The sequence below is a fragment of the Notechis scutatus genome, unplaced genomic scaffold, assembly GCF_049901735.1.
Source record: "Notechis scutatus isolate UNSWTSFEM ecotype Mainland unplaced genomic scaffold, rNotScu1.2 NSCUSCF24, whole genome shotgun sequence".
Classification (NCBI taxonomy): domain Eukaryota; kingdom Metazoa; phylum Chordata; class Lepidosauria; order Squamata; family Elapidae; genus Notechis; species Notechis scutatus.
In genome coordinates, this window is record NW_028263149.1 from 202,625 (window position 1) to 221,076 (window position 18,452).

The 18,452-nt window shown below is 42.4% G+C and overlaps 2 protein-coding genes across 2 annotated transcripts in view; both read left to right on the plus strand.

The window, feature by feature from the left end:
* LOC148128554 (vomeronasal type-2 receptor 26-like) overlaps window positions 1-18,119 on the plus strand; it is a 153,109-nt gene extending 134,990 nt beyond the window's left edge. Inside the window, exon 2 of the transcript XR_015746277.1 lies at window positions 17,626-18,119. The gene's annotated coding sequence lies outside the window, so the exon portion shown is untranslated. The remainder of the gene's footprint in view (window positions 1-17,625) is intronic.
* On the plus strand, window positions 10,421-16,941 carry LOC148128561 (vomeronasal type-2 receptor 26-like). Its single transcript, XM_087948827.1, has 3 exons — window positions 10,421-10,786; window positions 14,997-15,123; window positions 15,986-16,941. Exons 1-3 carry the CDS (start codon window positions 10,631-10,633, stop codon window positions 16,894-16,896), a joined length of 1,194 nt encoding a protein of 397 aa, XP_087804953.1. The 5' UTR covers window positions 10,421-10,630; the 3' UTR covers window positions 16,897-16,941.
* Window positions 18,120-18,452: the final 333 nt, after the last annotated feature.

Genomic DNA, 18,452 nt, shown 5'->3' on the forward strand with positions numbered 1-18,452 from the left:
ATTTGGTTATGGGAAGTGAGCTGGAAGTGTTACAAATCAGAACTGTATAAGCTGGGGGAGGGTAGAGTCTTGCTTAGACTTCTATCCTATGCTATGCGCAGCTGCAACTCTTTATCAAAATATGTCAAGGTCAATGGGCAGAGGCCTCATCACCACCTGGAGATGCCCACATGATGATATACACAACTTTTAATTGGATGAGCCAATTGAACTATTGGGGGTGGGAACGTTGCCATTACTTTCTATGCGCCCATTTTCTCAGATTCAGAATTATTTTGTTGCTACCACTTGATTTCCAGTGAAAGATATCTTTTATCTGATTAATGGAGTCTAAGTATTTCTTTCTTGGATTTTGTTTTTTTTTTAAACAAATTTTATTGATTTTTTTAAAGACAAACAAAACATAGGACATAAAAGCATAAAACCTCCTTTCTAAAAATTACTTATAAGTTTTAACAAGGCAAATAAAACATTATTTTTAAAGCATAGTTCCACATTATCACATTTCCATTTAAACACATATATATCTTTTCCAAATTTCTCATTATTTCTCCCTTCACTTTTATTCAATTATATTTCTTTCTATCAAGGTTTTATTAATTCTCAATCAAATATAAACACACAAAATGCAAAACATAAGACATAAAACTTCTAACAAACAAAGCATAAGACATAGAAACATAAAACCTCCTTTCTAAAAGCTGCTTATAGATTTTAACAAAGCAAATAAAACATTGTTTTATACAGCATAGTTCCAAATTATCACATTTCCATTTAAACACATATATATCTTTTCCGAATTTCTCATTGTTTCTCCCTTCACTTTTATTCAATTATATTTCTTTCTATCAAGGTTTTATTAATTCTCAATCAAACATAAACACACAAAATACAAAACATAAAACAAGACATAAAAACATAAAACCTCCTTAATTATCATTTGTACATATCTTTTCCAAATTTCTCATTGTTTCTCCCTTTAGTTTTATTCCTCCAAGGTTTTATTAATTCTCAATCAAACATAGCTAACCAAAACACAAAACATAAAACATAAAACTTCTTTTTGGAAAGTGTCTTAGCCCCGAGTTACATCTTTTTTACAGACCTAAATCAAATTCATGCTCACCTTATATACCATTCTTATCTTATTTACCATTCTATATTTTCTATATAACTTCTCCCTTCTTTTCACTCTCTTAATTATATTTTGTTTATTTCATCTTATTTTAAAATCATTATACTTGTATCTTTTGTCCGTTCTTTTCCAATTATCTATTTATCTCTTCTCTTTAACAGAAAATTTCCCCTGTAATCACAGTGTGACGCCTTTCTATCTTTCCCCTAAATTAACACTTAAAATAATACATAATTTCCATTCTGATTCTGCTTAGTACATTCTACATGTTGCATTTTAAAATAAAAGAATAATAAATTTATAATATAGTGAAATATATAATTTCCATTCTAATTCTAATTCTACTTAATACATTATTTTAAAATAAGAAAATGAAATAGTAAATTTATAATAACATTAAGACAATAACAAATTAAACTATAACTAAACATTAATCATTTTACACATTCTCTTTAATATTTTGTTGAATATTGAGATCTATAATTATTAAACATTTTAATATTTTAATATTTTATTAAATCTTATAATATTCCAATACACTATTTCAAATGCAAATACTACAATACTATCTTATGTACTCTTGCAGAATCTTTCTTTAATTATGCTTTACCCTTTATCTCTGAAAAAGATCTGCTTTTTAGCATCTTGTTTCAAGCCTTTGTGACTTTTTTCCCCTTTTTCCCTCCCTTTCTTCTCCTGTCTGGCCTTTTTGCCCCCCACCCCCCTCCTAACCTCCGTCTTTTTAACTTCCCCTCTCTGTTGTATTTCTCTTTTCTGTTGCTTTCTAACATTGTACCTTTTTTTCACCTTATTTTTCTCTTTCTTGGTTGTTTTGTTAAATCTTAAATTCTCAATTTTCCTTCCCCTCCTCCTATTTTCTTTCTTAGTTGAACTTTTTTGTCCATTAAAGATGGCTTCTTCCTCCCTCCTCCTCCTCCTCCTCCTCCTCCTCCTCCTCCTCCTCCTCCTCCTCCTCCTCCTCCTCCTCCTCCTCCTCCTCCTCCTCCTCCTCTTCTTCTTCTTCTTCTTCTTCTTCTTCTTCTTCTTCTCCTTCTTCCCCATGTAGTTGCTGGTAAGTAGAAATTGCCATTTCTAAAAAGTGGAAGACAGCTCCCAAAGAATCTTTGCCTTCTTGTTCTCCCTCCTTTAATTTTTCATATTCCATTTTTAATTCATCCACAGAAAGTGCCATTGTAAAACTTTTTCTTCTTCTTCTTCTTTTTAAATAACAACCCAAATGTTTTTAATCTTAAAGTAATTTCCAAGCGTTCCAAAGTTATCAAGCAATCCAAACAGACACAAAATATTTCCTCTTCTTCTCTTTGCACTTTCTCCTCCTGGGACAAAATCCCAAAATATATTTTAAAGCCTTATTACAGTTAATTTCTGGTCTTGTAATCTTCAAGGAGTCTCCTCCAACAAATTCTTAAAGATTTTTTAGTCCTCTCCCTTCCCACTATAACAAAGAGCTTATTTTTACCTTCTGTAAAGAAGCAGGTTTTTCAATGTCCGTTTGCTATCTCTGTAAGGAAGGGGAGTGAACTTTCCCTTCAGCACTTTCCTCCGCAGCTTTAATAGCCTCTTTTGGAAACAAATGTATCAATCAAAGAGTCAGATTTCCAGGGTGTTTAAATGTATCTTAATGTCCCGGTTCAGCCAAAAAACTTTCTCTTTCTAATTCTTCCTCCTGCACAAATCTTGTCCGGTTGAAGATCTCTTTGTGGCTGCCATTACTGACAGCCACTCCACCGCCTCCAGAAAAAGGAGTCTAGCCGGCTGGGGAAAGGGGGTGCGATGTCCCCAGACCCCTGCCCGGGTCTCCTCTACCTTCCGCTACCTCTCCGAGGTAGCGACAACCCCCAAATCCAATTGGATCGGGGGTACTTTAGCAGTGAGCGCAGCAGGGACCCGCAGAGACGCGGATTCCTGCCGCCGCCGAAGCCTTGCAACCGGAAGTCCCTCTTTCTTGGATTTTGAACGGAGCACCAGCTGACAGTGGGTTCCAGACTGATGAGTTGTATTCATGTATTGGTCTAGCAAATGTTTGGTATGCCCTAGTTAGTAGTGTGATATTACCAGAGAAAAAGCTACGTAGGATTAGGTTAACAACTCTTAATGCCTTTTTGGCTATGTAGTTACAGTGGGCTCTAGCACTTAGGTCATTAGAGATGAGTACTCCAAGGTCCTTGACAGAGTTTGGATCATCAACAAGGTCTTGACTATTCAGCCTGTATTTTATTTTCTGATTTTTTTGCCAATATGTAAGGCGGAATATTTATTTGTTTTGTTTTTTTAAATTTATTGATTTTTGAAAACAAACATAAACAAACAAAACATAAAATATAAAGACATAAAACATCTTTTTTGAAAGCAGCATAGTCCCGGGTTACATCTCTTCGTACAGACACAAATTCCAGTTCATGCTCATTTTTATATTCCATTCCATATCTTATTACTATTCTACGTTTTCAATATAGCTTCTCCCCTTTTTTAACTTTCTTAATTTTATTTTATTTATTTCATCTCATTTCAAATCATTATACTTATATTCTTTGTCTGTCCTGTTTCAATCGTCTACTATCTTTTCTCATTAAACAAAATTTCTCCTGTAATCACTGATTGGAGTATGACGCCTTTATATCTTTCCCCTAAAATTATAACACTTAATATAATACATAACTTCCATTCGGATTCTGCTTGGCACTTTCTAAAATTACATACTGTATTTTAAAAAAAGAAAAAATTATAAATGTATAATATAATTAAAACAACAATCCATACCAATTCAATTCTATCATTAATATTAATATTCATTTAAATCTTAACATTTTACACATTACTTTTCAGATAAATATCATACTTCTATGGGAACACTTATAAACTTTCCATAGTTAATTCCCCCACCCCCCACTTCACTTATATTTTATAAAACATTGAATAATTAAAATGTTCCCGTTCCTTCCTAATTCAATTCTCTCATTTATTTTATTTCATTTATTTTGTTCACAAAAGTTTCACTAAATTACACTGACTATTTTATCCCTTTTTTTAATCATATGTTGTTTCCAATTTTCTAACATTATTTCTATTATAAATATCACAATACCATCTTATGTGCCTTCACAGAATCCCTTTTTCAGTTAGATTTTCACCCATTATCTCTGAATAAATCCTGTTTCTTTATATCTTGCTCCAAACCTTTGTAACTTCTCTTCCTTTCCTTCTTCCCTTTCTTCTTCTCTCTCCCCTTTTTACCCCCCTGTCTCTCCACCTCGATTTCCCTCTTCTGTATTCCCCTTTCCTGTTGCTTTCCCACATTATATCCACTTTTCAAATTATTTTCCCCCTTTTTTGGTTGTTTTTTAAGTCTTAAATTCTCCATTCTCTTTCCCCCCTTTCCCCTTTCTTCCACAGATAGAGTTACTTGTTCATTAAAGATGGCTTCTTCTTTGTCCCAATCTTCTTGTTGGGCAGTCTTTTCTTGTAGTTTCTCATAGGTACAGATCGCCATTTCTAAGAATTTAAAAACGGAACCAAAGGAGCCCTTCCCTTCTTGTGTCTCTTCTTTATATTTTTTAAATTCCATTTTCAGTTCATCCAGAGATAGTGTCATTGTAAAAAAAATTAAACAACCACCCAATTGTTTTTAGTCGTTCAAATATAATATCCAAAAATCCCAAAGTCACCAAGCAATCCAAATACACACAAGCTGTTTCTTTTTACACTTTCTTCCTTTTTCACTTTCTCTTCCTGGGGTTACTATTTAGTTACAAAGTTCCAGTTAAAATGTATCTTTTAGAAGTCTTATAGAGATTTTACATTAAATTCTTTTGAAATCCAGGCAGTCTCCTCCTTCCAGACCCTGCCCTTATTCTTTTCCTCTCCCTTCCTACTTATAGACAAAAAGGATTTTTTAATGTCCAGAAATCTTTATTGTCCCTTTGGCATTTAATTATATTTTCAGCTTAATTATTGGTGCCAAAGCAGATTTTTCCGATTTCTTATTCATCTCTCTTCGTTGTCAATGTGAGGAAGGAGAGAGAAGAAAAAAAAACTTTCCTCTTTCACTTTCTTCCGCTGCTTCCGACTCTTCTTTGGGAGCGATGTTATCTTTTATAAAATTTAAATTCCAGGGTACCTTAGTTGTTGCTTTTTATCCTGGTCACTTATCTTCCTCCTGCACTTTCTTTTCCAGTTGAGTGCTTCTTTGAGGTGGCCATTTCTGACCACCGCTCCTACCGCCTTCGGGAAAGGGACTTTGACCAGCTGAGGAGGAGAGATGCGGCTCTCCTCGACCCCGCTGGTGATCTCCCCCCTCTTCACCACCTCTACGGGGTGGCTTAGCCCCGAAAACAGCTGGCTCAGGGCGCTCCAGCGGCAAGCCTAGGCAGAAACCGCGCACGATCACGGATTCCTGCCTGCCGCCGAAGCCTTGCAAACCAGAAGTCCTCTGGAACATTTATTTGTTGAGATTTGAAGCTGCCATTTGTTTGACCATTCTGATACATAGTCGAGGTCTTTTTGAAGGGTAGCAGTATTGTTGGTGGTGTTGAATAGCTTTACATCATCAGCGAAGAGAACGCAGTTGCTCTTAATATGATCACAGAGGTCATTTAGGTAGAGTATGAAGAGAGTTGGTCCTAGAACACTGCCTTGGGAGACACCACTGCTGACAGTTATGGAATTTGATAGGACGCTCCCAATTTTGACCATTTGTTGTCTGTTTGACAGGAATGCTTGTATCCAGTTATGACGGTGACCAGAGATACCATAAGATTTTAATTTTATGAGTAGTTTGTCGTGTACCACTGAATCAAAGGCTTTACAGAAGTCTATGTAGATTGCATCTTTTGCTTTGCCCTGATCGAGTTGTGTAGTCCATGTTTTTGCAGTGTAAGAGTTGCAGATTACAGGATAGTTTTTTTCTGAAACCAAATTGTTTATTAGAGAGTAGGTTGTTTGTCTCCACGTGGAGGATAATGGATTGGTTAATAATTGATTCCATGACTTTACAGGTGACGCAGCATAAAGAGATAGGTCTCTAATTTTCAACTAGGCTGGGGTCTCCCTTTTTGAAGATGGGGATGACCGTGGCTAGTGACCATAGGTTTGGCAAGGAGCTGGTCCTGAAAGATTTTTCAAAGATTATGCTTAGAGGTTCGGCTATGGCAGTAGGTAGCTTTTTTAAGAAGCAGGCACATATTCTGTCTGGTCCAATAGATAGAGATGGTTTTAGATTGTGTAGTGCTTTTTCAACATTGTCTTCTGTAAAATCAATTTGTATTAGATCATTGTAGTTGTCTGTAGTTCAATTAGGAAATACTAGGCATGATCCGTTGCTGTTTACAAATACTAAGCCAAAGAATGTGTTAAAGAGGTTTGTTTTAATGGTGTCTTTGTTGTAGTCTTTACCATTAGGTCCTTTCAAGGGTGGGATAGACCTTGAGTCTTTCAGTTTGTTGTTTACAAAATTGTAGAAAGCATGGGTGGAATTTGTGCGTAGGTTTTCCTCTTGTTTAATGTGATAATTGGTGCATTCGGTCTTTATCTGGTGGCATAAATTTTTGTATCGGCTTTTGAAATTGGCAACGTGACTAGATTTGTTTTTTTATCCAAAATGATTTCTTTTTGGATTGAAGCTTCCTTATTGCTATTGGTAATTTGTTTTTACTGGTTTTGGGAGTTGTTAATGGTACATATAGTTTGATGACTCTTTTGACTCCAAGTAAAAATATGTTGTAATGGTCTTCAACAGTATTGCATCCAGTGAATACAGATTGCCAATCAAGAGATGAGAGATCATTGTCTCTGGTTATTTCAATGATATCTTCAGGAGAGATGTTTGTTGTATTTGAGTTGCTTATGATATTGCGAACTTTGGTGATGTCGTCTGATTCATTGGTGTCTTCAAGACCAAATAACATGGCATTTGGACGTTTCTGATCACCTTCCATGATGTCTCTGATGAGTAAGGGGATATCATTTGTGGAATTATTTGTTGGGATAGTAATTATTTGTGGTTGTGGTTTGGTGGGTTTTTTTGGTTGAAGTTGTGTTTGTAGTTGAGGTAGTAGTTGTGGTAGTGGTTGTTGAGTTGGGATTTGATTTTGAACTGATAGGTATTCACTTATCTGTGCTGTATTTTTTTTTCCAAGAGAGATTAGGCTTTCATGTATAATTGTTTCAAAACGTGTTGCTAAGCGTTTTTCCATTGAGTGAATGAGTGATTCAATGCTATCAACTCTGTCAGGCAGGGTACGTAGTTTATTTAGCTTAGGAAAACATGATGGACATAGACAAGGGAATGTATCTGATGCTTTTAGGAGATCAGCTACGTTTATGTTTAAGTTTAAGCAAGACTCAGTTTTAGGTTGCAATCAAGTACGTTTTTGAGATTGTTTTCATAAACATGTATTTATTTACAAATAACTCAAGATGGCAAATGACTCCAACACAGCTTCCTCCTTCAACTGATCCACTTTTATTACAGTCATAGACCAGTATTACAAATAATAATAATAATGGAGAAAAATAAAAATAAACGACAGTCAAGGGGCAGTTAGAGTCTGCCTAATCCTGAGTCATGTGCGATTACATGGCAATATAAATGTCCAAAATAAATAATTTTGTGTTACAGCAGAACAGAATTTGGCCCCTTTCAGAGAAACTCCTTCCTACTGATCTGATAACTGCAGTTGCACATACAAAAGTTCCATATTTCCTGGATATTTTATTAGGAGAGGCATCACAAAGTGAATCCCTGAGTCCTGATAGGAGATACAGCATAGCAGGCCATGATCTCAGTGGTGGGATTCAATTTTTTTTACGACTGGTTCTGTGGGTATGTCTTTAATTTGTGGGTGTGGCTTGGTGCTCACATGACCAGATGGGTGTAGTTTTGTGGTCACATGACCGGATGGGAGTGGCTTTATGGCCATGTGACTGGGTAGCCGTGGCCATGTGGCCATGTGACTGGCAAACCAAATACAAGTGGTCCTTGCTTAATGGCCGGTTGCTTCGCAATGTTCTAATTTATGACTGATCTCCCCAGAGGTACTTGACCTGTTTTTGGAGTTTTGACAACCATGCATGCACAGGCACACACACACACACACACACACACACACACACTTCTAAACCTTTTATTCTATGATTCTGTAAGGATCTCCTGCTGGAAGAAGGGATTGAATGACCTCTGAGGTCCCTTACAGGCCGGCCTGAGATTGCTGTACAGCTTCAAAGAGTCTTCTGAAGCGAGGGTTTGTGTCCTTCTTTCCTCTCCTTTTTTTCTCTCTCCCTCCCTTCCTCCTTTCATGTATTTATCTAACCATCCATATATCCCATTCACTTTCTCCTCCCTCTGTCTCTTGCTTTCTTTTTCTTTATTTGTCCCTTCCTTCCATCTCTCCTTTTCTTTGTCTATCCCTTTTCTTCATTTTGCTTCCTTTCTCTTTCTTTCTTTCTCTTTCTCTCTTCTTTCTTGTCTCTCTCTTCCTCTCTCATTCACTCTTTTTCTCTCTCTTTCCCTCTCTTTCTTTCTCTCTCTCTCTTTCTGAGGAGGAGAAGGAGAGGGAGAAGGGTCACCCGAAGAGATGCTTCCAGCGCGGCTGGTGATCCTTGTTCAGCCAGTCTGGAATCCAAAAAGAAGAAATGAAAGTAGTGAAGAGCACCAAGAAAAGCCCAGCTGCAGCTTTGAGGGAGACACACACATACACACACACACACAGACAGACAGACAGACACACACACACACAGAGTGGGGGAGAGAGGGGGGAAGATAGGGACCCGGCCTCTTCGCTATCCCCCACCGTCCCCCTTACCTTCTCAGGCCAGGCGAAGGAGGGGAGGGTGAGGGGCAGGGCCAGCCGCTTCAGGCAAGGTGAAGAGGCATTGACCAAGCACAGGAGAGCAGAAGCCTGGGAACGGCAACTCCCGGCTCAGCCGGCTCGAGGGGCTCCTGCAGGCATATCGTGACAAGAGGGGCGAGAAGACCTGGGACATCTGCCCACCTACCTGCTGGCTGGCCAGGTTGGGAGAGAGGAGGCACATCCGCCGGGAGAAGGAAGAAAATGTGATCCGGGAGCAAGGGCGGACAGGCGGAGACCTTGTTTGAGTTCACTAAGTGCACTAATTCATCCGCCATCCTTAAAAGCCCTTCCCTGCAGAAGCCACGGGGGCTGAGTACCAATGAGTAGTTGTGTGTTCATTTTCCCCAAAACAACAACCCTGTGAGTTGAGTTGGGCTGAGAGACTGGGCCCCAATCCCCCACCATGCTTCATGACCAAGGCAGGTCTTGAACTCACAGCCTATTGGTTTCTACTTTGGACACTTAATCAGTAGAGCAAACTGGCTCCCTTATATACTTATCAAGCTTGGCACAATCCTTCATCCAGTGCATCATTAATGTTCTTATATGAGATACTATAATTTATCAAATCCTAAAACCCAGATAGTTTTCTACTGCTTTTTAGTCATACAGTTGTTTCTAGGAGGAAATCATAAATATTTTTCTGGAAATTTGGTAATGTTTAAATAAGATAAAAGTATATTTGCCTGAGAATTGTTATAAATCTTGTATAATAGCAATTTATCAACTCTATTATATTAAGGACAACATAGAAAAATTGATGAATTATGCCAAAATGTTATATCTTCCCATTTTTATGACAAAGATTAAAAAAACCTAAAGATTATTGGAGTACCATTTTTAAACCAGTTTTTATCCACTTAATTATCATACCATCCACCCCTCACTTAACTGGGTTTCTGGTCACATCACAAAATTGTTTGTGACTCTTTCCTGAGATGAAGTTATATCAGCAGTATTTCCATAATGTATGTAGGAAATGAAATAATATGTGAGGATGACTTGTACAGAGCACATAAGTTATATCCCCCCCTTTCCCACAGCCCATTTAGAAAGGGCCGTGATAGGAGGGAATGACTTTTGGGGGGTGGAGGAGAGATTCTGCCTGGGGAAGAACCAGATCAGAGGAGGACACCTACAGCTGCATAAAAAAGGGTCGGTGGGAGATTTGTACTTTCTGACTCCCCAAATCCTGTCAGTGCAGCATTACAGCGAAGTGGGCCTAGCTCAGGTTTCCTGTCTGGGCCTCCTGGGAGAGGATTACCCTGACAATTTTCTTCTTGACAAATTGATGTTTCTGATAACCAACCTGTTGCCTTCAGGGAGTTCATAAATCTCCTTTTTTCTGTTGTTCAACTATATTTTGTCAAAATCTATTTTGTCCGGACATGATCGACAAATTTTTGTGAACTTTTTTCGTTCACTTGTAAGATAGTGGTAATACCTATTTTCTGAATGAAGCATGTCTGTAAATTAGACAACTACAGAAGAAAGATTCAAATGTGAAAAAGCGTCTGGGATAAGAAACAAAGTTTTCTGCTTTTAAAATTGCTTCATGTTCCCATTCTAGTTCCATCCTTTCCTGGAGAAGAATGAGTTTGTCAATTTTTCGAACTTTAAACTCTACATGGACCCAAATGGAGAGGTAGCAGCAGATCTGTTCATTTCAGGCTACTTGGTTCTTCCCAGAGATGATCCCAGGAGAGAGGTTCTGGCGTATTTTGTAAGACAGAGACTTTATATCAAGCAAGATGTTCTTTCACGGCTAAAGGTGCTGAACAAGGTAGGAGAAAATTTTGGTGTCTTCTCTCTGTTTTCCAAAGCCTGAGGTCCCATTTCAAGAGGGCTGATGCTATTCCCCAAAGGTGGTTGACCTTCACCGAGAACTGAATCTGGGCAGTAGAAACTGGACTTTTTCCCCTTAGGCTGCTTGGGAGGCTTCAATATTGTTCCATTTTGTGGACCACATACAATTAAGGGTCTCCATCAAACGGGTGAGAAACCCACAAGGGCTGGGGAATGTGTGGCTAGTAGCTTCTGGTTGTTTGCTCCTTGTGCCCAGAAGAGCAACGAAGGCAGCGATTCTGCTGACCGGGGCCTGAATCCAGGCTTGGACCGTATCGGATGGGATTGAATTGTGAGTGGACGGAGATCCTTTTGGTCCCATTGGGGGAAAGAAGCTTCCTCTAGTCCTGCTTGGGGAAAAGTGTCCCCTGAAGGGGCAGCTCCATAATCTGGGAGGCTCTTAAGGAGGCCGGACCTGGCCAGAGCTCTCCATGCCTCCCTTTCACCCTCCCTGGGACGGAGCAATGGGTCTTCTGCTCCTAGGAAGCAGCTCCAAGGCTTTCAGTTCACCTGAAATTATCAAGATTTTTCTGATATCACACCTTACAATTATGGGTGTAAGAAGAGGGGAGAAATGCGTGTTAATGGGTTCTTGAGAAGGAACCGACTGGTTATCACTTAATGCTGAAATATTTTCTCAGTTCCATCCAGCGCTGGGATTCAAATTTTGTAACAACCGGTTCTGTGGGTGTGGCTTAATTTTTGGGTGTGGCTTGGTCATCACGTGATCAGATGGGCATGGCTTGGTGGCCATGTGACTGGCAAACCAAATACAAGTGGACCTCGCTTAATGTCCGGTTGCTTAGCAAGTGTTTTAATTTATGACTGATCTTCCTAGATTTCCTTGACCTGTTTTTGGAGTTTTGACAACCACAGACACACACACACACACAAACACACAGACTTTTATCCCTGCTATTCTTTGATTCTGTAAAGATCTGCTGGAGCAGGGGGTTGGACTAGATGACCTCCAAGATCCCTTGCAGGCCAGCCCTAGATTGCTGTGCTGCTGCAAATAGTCTTCTGAAGCCAGGGTTTGTGTCCTTCCTTCCTCTCCTTTTTTTCTCTCTCCCTCCCTCCCTCCTTCTCTGTATTTATCTATCCATCCATATATCTCATTCATTTTCTCCTCCCTCCATCTCTTCCTTTCTTTTTCTTTCTTTGTACCTTCCTTCCATCTTCCCCTTTCTTTCTCTATCCCTTTTCTCCCTTTTGCTTCCTTTGCCTCTTTACTTTCTCTTTTCTTTCTTGTCTCTCTCTTCCTTTCTCATTCCCTCTTTTTCTCTCTTTCCCTCTCTTTTTCTCTCTCTTTCCCTCTCTATCTCTTCCCCCCTCTCTGTATCTCTGTGTGTGTGTCTCTCTCTCTGCTTCTTTCCCTATCTTTCCCTCTCTCCCCCCCAACTCTGTGTGTGTGTGTGTGTGTGTGTGTGTGTGTGTGTGTGTGTGTGTAAAAGAGAGGCATGGATAAGAACCTCCCCAACTTTGAACCTGCCCTTTCAGGGGACACTTTTCCCCAAGCAGGACGAAGCTTCTCTCCCAATGGGACCAAAAGGACCTCCACCCAATCATGATTCAAATTCATCTGAATTCAGGCCCTGGTCAACAGAATTCTCTTGTTCTTTGCTATTTTGGGCACAAGGAGCAAACAAACCTGAAGCTCTTAGTGACACATTCCCCTGCCCTTGTGGGTTTCTCACCAGTTTGAAGGAGATACCCAACCATAGATGGTTCACAAAATAGAGCAGTGCGAGAAGGTAAGGGTGACGGTGGGGGGTAGCGAAGCGGCCGGTTCCCTATCTTCCCCTCATTCTCCCCCACTCTGTGTGTGTGTGTGTGTGTGTCTCCCTCAGAGCCACAGCTGGGCCATGCCACCAAGCTCTCCTTGGCGCCCTTCGCTACTTCTTTCATTTCTTCTTTTTGGAATCCAGACTGGCTGAATAACGATCGCCAGACCGCGGTGGAAGCATCCCTTTGGGCAACCCTTCTACTCCTCCTCTCACCCCAGGTGGACGAGAGGGGGCAGAAGGGTGCACTTGTGTGGGGAGACAATCGCTCCTCAAGTGAGCAGCCACCCACCCCGTACCCGGTTTTGCTGTGCTTTGGCATTTGCTTGAGGAGCATCTCCCTGCATGCATGCACCCTCCCGGCCCCGCCACAACTGCCGGTTGTGAGAGGAGGAGAGGAGGAGGAGGAGGAGGAGGAGGAGGAGAATGGTCACCCAAAGTGATGCTTTCACCGCAGTCTGGTGATTGTTGTTCAGCCAATCTGGATTTCAAAAAGAAGAAATGAATGAAGTAGCAAAGAACGCCAAGGAGAGCTTGCTGGCTTGGCCCAGCTGCGGCTTTCAGGGAGACACACATACACACATGCACACTCACAGAGAGACACACAGAGTGGGGGAGAGAGAGGAGAAGATAGAGACCCCGGTCACTTCGCTATCCCACACCGTCACCTTTACCTTCTCAGGCCAGGCAAGGGAGGGGAGGGTGAGGGGCAGGGCCAGCCGCTTCAGAAAGATGAAGAGGTGGCGACCAGGTACAAATGAGTAAAAGCCTGGGAATGGCAGCTTCCGAGGGGCTTTGAGGCCTAGAGCGGCTGAGATCCGAGTGAGCATTGAACCACAGGTTCACCTGACCGCCCACTTCTTTGGTGTTGGCTTAACGGAGCCGCGGGGTGAGGTCTGGGCTGACCTGTGACAGCAGTGCCTTTAGCTGCGCTCGCTTGTAAGTGCCCAAATAATCTGGTGAAGACACCGGAGTCGCTCAGGTAGACCTTTCCCCTCCACAGTCCTCCTCCTGCAAAAAATGGACGTTCCCTGAGCTAAGAAGGCAAGGAGCTGCGGCTCGTCTCACCCAATTCCTAGAACTACCCCCAAATGGTCCCAATTCGGCGCGGAGAGGGCAGCTCCCCCTAGCAATCCCCCTTTCCCTCAGTGCTCTGACTTCCTGTGGCTCACCTCCAGTCTGAACACCAGGTTGGACCACCAGAAGGCCACTTCCCCGCTTCTCAACGGCGCTCCTGTGCCGGACACTGCAGGACTCTCCACTTCCTTCCCCAAATTCTCCCTCAACTTCAAAATGACGACACCTGTTGCTGACACGGGTGCAACTGGGCTGCCAGTCACCTTTACCCCCCCACCCCACTTGCCTTTTGCTGCTGCCACCCGGCCCCTTAACCCCCAGCAGGTAAGGCCCAGCAAATGCAGTGAATCGCAGCTAAATTTCGCTGTACTGGAGGACATGTGGAGAGGTTTGTGTTCTCCTGCTGCTGGGAAAGCAAGAGAGTCTTTCCCGGCACAGCAAAAATTTTGCAACTTCCCCTCCAATAGGGAAACAGGCAGATCTGGGCGGCAAAGAAGCAGCCTGTTTGAATCCTGTTTCTCTCTGCAACCCGGAGCTGTGCCGGGAAAGACTCTCTTGCTCTCCCAGCAGTAGAACATGAGCCTCTCCGCATCTCTTCCAGTACAGCGAAATGTAGCTCTGGTCCCCACCAGTCTGCATCTCACCCCCCGCTTGGATTCACCGCAGCTGCTGGGCCTTACCTGCTGGGGGTTAGGGCGGTGGGTGGCAGCAGCAAAAGGCAAGTTGTGGGGGGGGGGGGGGTAAAGGTGACCGACAGTGGCAGGTAGGCAACTGGGCCCCAGAGCTTGCAGAACCTCACTCACCCAGGGAGATCAGGCAGGGCCACAGCAGAAGGCATGCAACAATCGCTGGACTGGCAAGTGGCCAAAAGCAGGCTGCAGGCGATGCCGCGCATGCTCAATAAGGACTGACTGGGTGTGGAGGGGAGGGTCAGGTGGAGAGGGTCGGGGCCAGTCAGTGGTGCAATTTGCCAGTTCTCCAAACTGCGCAGAATCATAACAACCGGTTCTATAGAACTGGACAGAACCAGTAGAATCTCAGCCCTAGTTCCATCTCTCCAGACTTTTCTATTTAATAAAGTCCTTTTTTTTTGCAATGTGAGATGCCAAAAGCAAAAGAGAGGAACTAACAGAAGAATCTTCCAGAAGTTATATCTCCAACCATTTGGAAATAGTGAGAGATTTTGCTTACTTAAATGAAGACCAGAGGCTAGTAACTTGTCTAATATCCATTTTTACCTCCATTTCCCACATGTTTCCTTTGCAATCTTATTTCTTTTCTGCTCAGTCCTTTCCTCAATCTGAATGTGTGGAAAGTTGTCATCCTGGATTTGTCAAGAGGGCTCGAGAAGGAGAGCCAGTTTGCTGTTACGACTGCGTTCCTTGTCCGGAGGGGACCTTCTCCATTCAGAAAGGTAGGTGACACCAGAGGAAAGGAAGGCCTGGTGGAACTGGATCCATCCAGAGCATTGTCATGAAAGTATGAATTAAAAAACACTTTGAAGCTGAATTGATTTCTGGTTTATTTCCAAAATGCCCCATTTCTTATCTAAACAGAACAACAAAAAGACTGTGAAGGAAGGGCTGGATAGAGAGAGGTGGCTGTGGCAGATTGGGCAGGCTTTACTACTGCCAGAGAAAATATTTCTTCTTTTTAGCTTGGATGTGTTCTTCCTTCCACATTTACTTCTGTAGGAACAGCTGAGTTCCTTGAAACATGAGGAATTCTTTTAGGTCCACCTCCTGAAAGAAGGATTGCAATGCAGTCTACATGCGTTCCCTTTGAGGAACACTGAAAAGATATTTCTCATATACGACATGCACAATGTGGTGGCATGGACAGTTATACCTGTTTCTGGCTGCACCCGTATCACCACTGCTCCAAAGGCCATTCCAAATTGTTTGGAGCAATCACTTGATCCGTCAGCCTCTTCTGAGGCAAATATGACAAGAATTGCCACCGGGCAGGTAAGTTTCTCTAGAAAGATTAATTAATTCATTATTTACCTTTAGTAATGGAGGTTCCTATCAATATTCTGAACATTACAAAGGAAATATTTCAAGTCCAAACCTTCCCTCAATTTCATAACCTATCAAAAATATACCATAGCTATATTTTTAAAAAAGTGATACACTTATTTTCTATCACTGGAGATATGAAGAAATCCATCCTGGAAAATGCTCCTGATAATCACTTGTTCCCAAAGAACTTACAATGTATCTTGAAATGCAAAGGACAAAGAAATATGGGGTTTTTTTTTGTTTTTGTTTTCTCAGATACAGAAAAATGCACCAAATGTCCAGATGATAAATACCCCAATAAAGAAAGAGTCCAATGTATCCCCAAAGTGATAACCTTCCTGTCTTATGAAGAACTTCTGGGCATCATCCTGGTCTCTTTTGCCCTATTCTTGTTCCTAACCACAAGCCTTGTTTTAATTATCTTCATTAAATACCGAGAAACTCCCCTTGTCAAAGCCAACAACCGGGACCTCTCCTACATCCTCCTGGTCTCCCTCCTGCTTTGCTTCTTGTCTTCTTCTCTCTTCATTGGTCAACCAAGGAAAGCCACCTGCCTTCTCCGACAAACAGTCTTCAGCATCATCTTCTCAGTTGCTGTTTCTTCTCTCTTGGCCAAAACCATCACGGTGGTGCTGGCCTTTCTGGCCACAAAACCAGGAAACCGAGTGAAGAGATGGTTGGGAAAGAGCTTGGCCAACTCCATCATCCTTTCTTCTTCTTCTGTCCAAGTGCTCAACTGCTCCATCTGGCTGGGAGTTTCTCCCCCCTTCCCTGACTCTGACCTCCACTCCCGGCCTGGAGAGGTCATCCTGCAATGCAATGAAGGGGATGTTGTCATGTTCTACGTCACCCTCAGCTACATGGGCTTCCTGGCTGCCATCTGCTTCACGGTGGCTTTCCTGGCAAGGAATCTGCCCGGGGCCTTCAACGAAGCCAAGCTGATCACCTTCAGCATGCTGGTCTTCTGCAGTTTCTGGGTGACTTTTGTGCCCACCTACCTCAGCACCAAAGGGAAATACATGGTGGCTGTGCAGGTCTTCTCCATCCTGGCCTCCAGTGCTGGTCTGGTGGGCTGCATCTTCATCCCCAAGTGCTACATTATCCTTCTGAGGCCACAGCTGAACACAAAGGAACATCTCACAGCCAGAACAATTGTGAAAACATAAGACATAACACCATGACATTTAAAGAATTGTAAAATTTCCTTTTATCTCAAAGTTATTTCAACTTAGATAATGTGCAGGAATCAAAGAAATCATGTCTATATTTTTCAATGGGAAATGTTTGAATGACTGTAATCCTTGCAACTCTCTTCATCTCAATAAATCTTGCTAAAGGGAACTCTGAAAATCATTCAGAGGAATTTGTTATTCAGCCACTGCCAATGAATTTGACACCTTATTCATACTGAGAGCAGCTAATAGTGTATCTGTGAGAGAATGAATAGGAAAAGTGGTAAGATGGCTGGTGTGGGAGCCAAGCTCCAACTATGTTGTTTAACAATCTCCATGAGAGCCATTGGCCATCCCACCAAGCCAGAGAAGGTGGAGGCTTCCAGGTCCTCTTGCTTAGATGTTTTCATCCAGTGAGACCTAGTTAGCACCCCTTTCCCATAGCTGCTCCTGCCCTGTGAAAGAGGCTTCTCCATGAGATCCACCATCCTGTCTCCATCCCCTGATTAAAGCCGGTTCTTTTTCCCAATGGTTGAGGTAGTTGAGACCGGAGTCCAGAAGATGCGGAAGGAGGAGAAGCCCCACTGGAGAGTCAGGCTGCATCCTGACGAAATTGGGCTCATTGTGGCTGCACCGTGTGAATAGTTGCAAGCAGGAGTTTGGGGGCGTCTCAAACTCCACCAGAGGAAAGAGGGTCTCTCTCTCTCTCTCTTTCTCTCCAAGGTGGGAAGCCCAGCAGTGCAACCCTTGAAGGCTTCACCTGGGGGTTCACCTCAGTCCTCTCGGGGTGCTTCCAGCCCCGGAAGCCCCAGAAATAAGTCCTACCAAGGACTTTGCTCCAGGCTCCCTGGAAGCGAGCAGAAGTGGGGAGAAGAAAGGTGAATATTCTGACTAAGAGATCCTGAACGTCTCTGGAGATAAATTTCAAGGAACTATAAGGCAATAAAGGCAATCCTCCACTTATGACCACAATTTTTGTTGCTAAGTAAGTTCTGTCTCATTTTACCAACTCTTTTGCCTCAGTTGTGAAGCAAATGAGTGCGGTGTTTAGTTAAATCATGCGGTCGTTAAGCAAGTCTTCCAGTGACCCCAATGACCCCAAGGTACTGCAAGTGTCATAAATATACATCTGAGTTTTTGTCACATGACCATGGGGTGCTGGAATGGTCGTTAGTATGAAGACTGGTCATAAGTCACTTTCCTCAGTGCCGTTGTAACTTCAGTCATCAAACAGATGTTTGTAAGTGGAGGACTCCATGTTGTCCTCAGAGCCATTTTTGACAAAGAGGCTCCTGCCCTTAAGATCCCATCAAAATGGAGCCGGAAGGGACCTTGGGGGTCATCTATTCCAACCCCCTGCCCAAGCAGGAGACCCCAGACCATTCCATGCAAACGAGTGTCCAGGCCTTCCTGGAAGACCTCCAGGGACAGAGCCCCCCCACTTCTGAAGGCAGCCTCTTCCCCTGGTCCATGCGGGATCGAGGGCTTCTGGCCTGCTCCTCAGGGGACGGCTGGAGGGACAGGAGAGGCCTCAACTTCATCCTTGAATC

Bases quoted from the DNA above. Each gene is read 5' to 3' on its own strand.
- LOC148128561 (XM_087948827.1), top strand. From the start codon at position 10,631: ATGGACCCAAATGGAGAGGTAGCAGCAGATCTGTTCATTTCAGGCTAC. The intron at 10,787-14,996 runs GTAGGAGAAAAT...TTTTCTGCTCAG, and splicing joins GGCTAAAGGTGCTGAACAAG to TCCTTTCCTCAATCTGAATG. The intron at 15,124-15,985 runs GTAGGTGACACC...TTGTTTTCTCAG, and splicing joins GACCTTCTCCATTCAGAAAG to ATACAGAAAAATGCACCAAA.